This window comes from Tachyglossus aculeatus, chromosome 22 (genome assembly GCF_015852505.1).
Source record: "Tachyglossus aculeatus isolate mTacAcu1 chromosome 22, mTacAcu1.pri, whole genome shotgun sequence".
NCBI classification, from domain to species: Eukaryota; Metazoa; Chordata; class Mammalia; order Monotremata; family Tachyglossidae; genus Tachyglossus; species Tachyglossus aculeatus.
Window position 1 is genome coordinate 15,695,743 of NC_052087.1, and position 2,960 is coordinate 15,698,702.

The 2,960-nt window shown below is 49.3% G+C and overlaps 1 protein-coding gene across 1 annotated transcript in view; it reads left to right on the forward strand.

Annotated features, from left to right (window-relative positions):
• Positions 1-1,919, forward strand: part of DBX1 (developing brain homeobox 1) — a 5,304-nt gene extending 3,385 nt beyond the window's left edge. The window contains exons 3-4 of the mRNA XM_038765176.1: positions 1-150; positions 1,521-1,919. The exon at positions 1-150 is cut by the window's left edge and continues 53 nt beyond it. Of these exons, the coding sequence (XP_038621104.1) occupies positions 1-150; positions 1,521-1,919 (549 nt within the window). The remainder of the gene's footprint in view (positions 151-1,520) is intronic.
• Positions 1,920-2,960: the final 1,041 nt, after the last annotated feature.

Here is a 2,960-nt window from a genome sequence, read left to right on the forward strand (position 1 = left end):
CGGGGAAAACCCCGCCGCGGGATGCTCCGCCGGGCAGTCTTCTCGGACGTGCAGCGCAAAGCGCTCGAGAAGATGTTTCAGAAACAGAAGTACATCAGCAAACCCGACCGGAAAAAGCTGGCGGCCAAGCTGGGGCTGAAAGACTCCCAGGTACCCCGCAAGAAGCTCTCTCCCGCCCCCACCGTGTAGGCATCCCCGGCAAGAAGCTCTTTCTCAAGTGGTCCTCTCCCTTAAGAGCTTTTTCCTCCCAGGAACCCCATCTCCCGTCTCCCCGACCTCTGGTCCCCTGCCTAGCACCGATGGCCACCTCCGGGCGGCCTCTCTGTGTTTTGCCCTGAGCTCCCAGGGTGGCCTCCCGTTGCATCACTCCTCCTCTCCAACCTCTCCCAGGTCCTCTCCATCCTCTCCCAGGTCCTCCTCTCCAATCTCTCCTTCCCGAGAGCACAGAGCAGACCTCGGACGGTAGGAGCTGGGTGAGACTGGAAGGTAATGGGAAAGACCCGATCAAGGAAATTTGTTCCTGGGTGGGAGGGAGAGAGAGAGAGAGAGAAAGAGAGAGAGAGGGAGACAGAGAGAGACAGAGAGAGACAGAGAGAGAGAGTAGAATAAAGGTTCCACCTCTCGGCTCCCATCCACTCCATTCCAGAAAAGGGAGGAAAGCAGCATTTCCCTGCTCCCAAAGTTTGTCAGACCCTTCCAGCCTTAGTCCGTCTTCACCCCTCTGGCCCCCAGAATGTGGAGAGGCAGAGACACCGCCCCCCCCCCCCCCATTAGTAATTCCCGCTCCCCAGTACCCACCAACTGTAGGTTCTTCCCCTGTTTGGAATGGATTCAACCCCGAGCTTTGTCCCTGTATTGTACACATCCACCCACTACACTCGTCACCCACCCCTCTTAGTTCTGACCTTGTACCTCATTTTTCTACGGTACTCATTAAGCACTTACTATGTGTCAAACTGTTCTAATCAAACACTGTAGGTACAAGTTAATTAAGTCAGACAGAGTCCCTATCCTGCATGGGATTCACAGACTAAATAGGAGGGAAGCCAGGTATTTACTCTCCATTTTACAATTGATGAAACTGAAGCACAGAGAAGCTGAGTGACTGACCCCAGGTCCCACAGCAAGAAATTGGCAGAGCTGGGATTAGAACCCAGGTCCCCCGACTCCCAGGCCCAGGCCCTTTCTACTAGGCCGCACAGCTTCTCCATCCTATTTATCTCTTCCCTGGTAACTTCACTATTCCCATCCTCTCAGCTCTTCTCTTGGCAGTTCCACTTCTCCCACCTTCCTGGATTTGCTCCCTGCACCCTATTTTCCCATCCTCCCAGGACTGCCCCGGCAGTCTCACTCTGACCTTCCCCCCAAGTCTGCCCTCTGGACAACACTCCCCCTCCTCCCTTCTAAGGTCTGCCTCTGCACCCACCACTTTCTCTTCCCACAGACTCCCACCATGCATCTCAACTTTCTCTTCTTCACTCCCCCTCTCCCCCATCCCTCCCATGCATCTCAACTCACAGGTGAAAATCTGGTTCCAAAACCGGAGGATGAAATGGCGAAACTCAAAGGAGCGGGAACTCCTGTCCAACGGGGGATGCCGGGAACAGACCTTACCCACCAAACTCAACCCCCACCCCGACCTCAGCGACGTGGGCAAGAAATGTCCAGGGGATGAGGAGGAGGAGGAAGAAGAAGAGGAGGAGGAGGAGGAGGAGGCCTCACGCCTGCGCCCGGCCAGCCCCCGCCTCCCCCTTGCCTTCTTCCCTTCCCCAGAGCACAGGCACCGGCGGGACAGACTGGACACCCAGATGCCTCCTTCTCCATCCCACTCTAGCAGCCCCAGCAAACCATCGGACTTCTCAGACTCTGAGGAAGAGGAGGAGGACGAGGGCGAGGAGGAAGAGATCACCGTTTCTTAGAGACCCTTCCCCATCAAGGGCTCATTGTAACTCATTGGGGGATTTTGCTCTTTTAAGGCTATAAATCGAAGAGATGGTGTCCCTTCTGAATGTCTCCTCGGCTTCTGCCTCCCTATTCAACGGGACCCATGTTTCAGATCAGACGTGAGTGCCTCCCTCGACCGTTCCACATGGCACTGACTGTACAGTTTGCATCTAAGGATCCCAGATCTTTGAACTCCTCCAAGCCTCCCTTTCTCTTTCACCCATCTTTCACAATAGCTATCTACCCTCACAAATAGATAGCAGATTTGTCTTCATTTAAAAGAATTCCCTGTTCAACCCCCAGACCTACACTCCACACATCACCTTCTCACTACCTACGTCAGAGTCTGGTGGTGCCCCTTAAACCACTTTATAATAAACTACTTTAAATACATTTTACAAAGAGCTACTATTTCTAAATAAAGACCCACAATAGATAATGGAACTACTTCTATTAGATTTCAAGAGAACGCGGGCCAGAGAAGTCATCTAATCATGGAAAGATTTAGTTTATATTTTTATATGTGCTTTAACATTTTTTCTTTTTAATTTATGCATCAATATTTTGTATATCAAGCACTCTCTACCCAATCTTGCCTTTAATATCTCTGGAGGTACAACCTCCTCCCACAGTGGTCTCGGTGACATGTGGACAGAGATAGATGGGTAAGCCTCTTTGATTTTTGACTCAACTTTGCTGTCTTTGCACAGCTTAAATGAACTGTACACTATTTTGTACACATGTGCTGTATGGATATTTTATACCAAGGTTATTGTGAATGAATTTAAAGATGAACTGAACTAGATTTTTTCCCAATCTTTTTTAAACTAAAAAAGTAGTTTGTTTAATTGTGTAACTTATAAAGAACACTTTTATTTTGTATTTTTCTGTGTACAGATGTTTAAATATGTATATATGTTATAATAAATTGAACAAATGCCAAATAAAAAGTAGAATTTGGAGATCCACAATATCCAAGTCATGCCATTGTGTATTTATAATTAAGCCTCACTGTG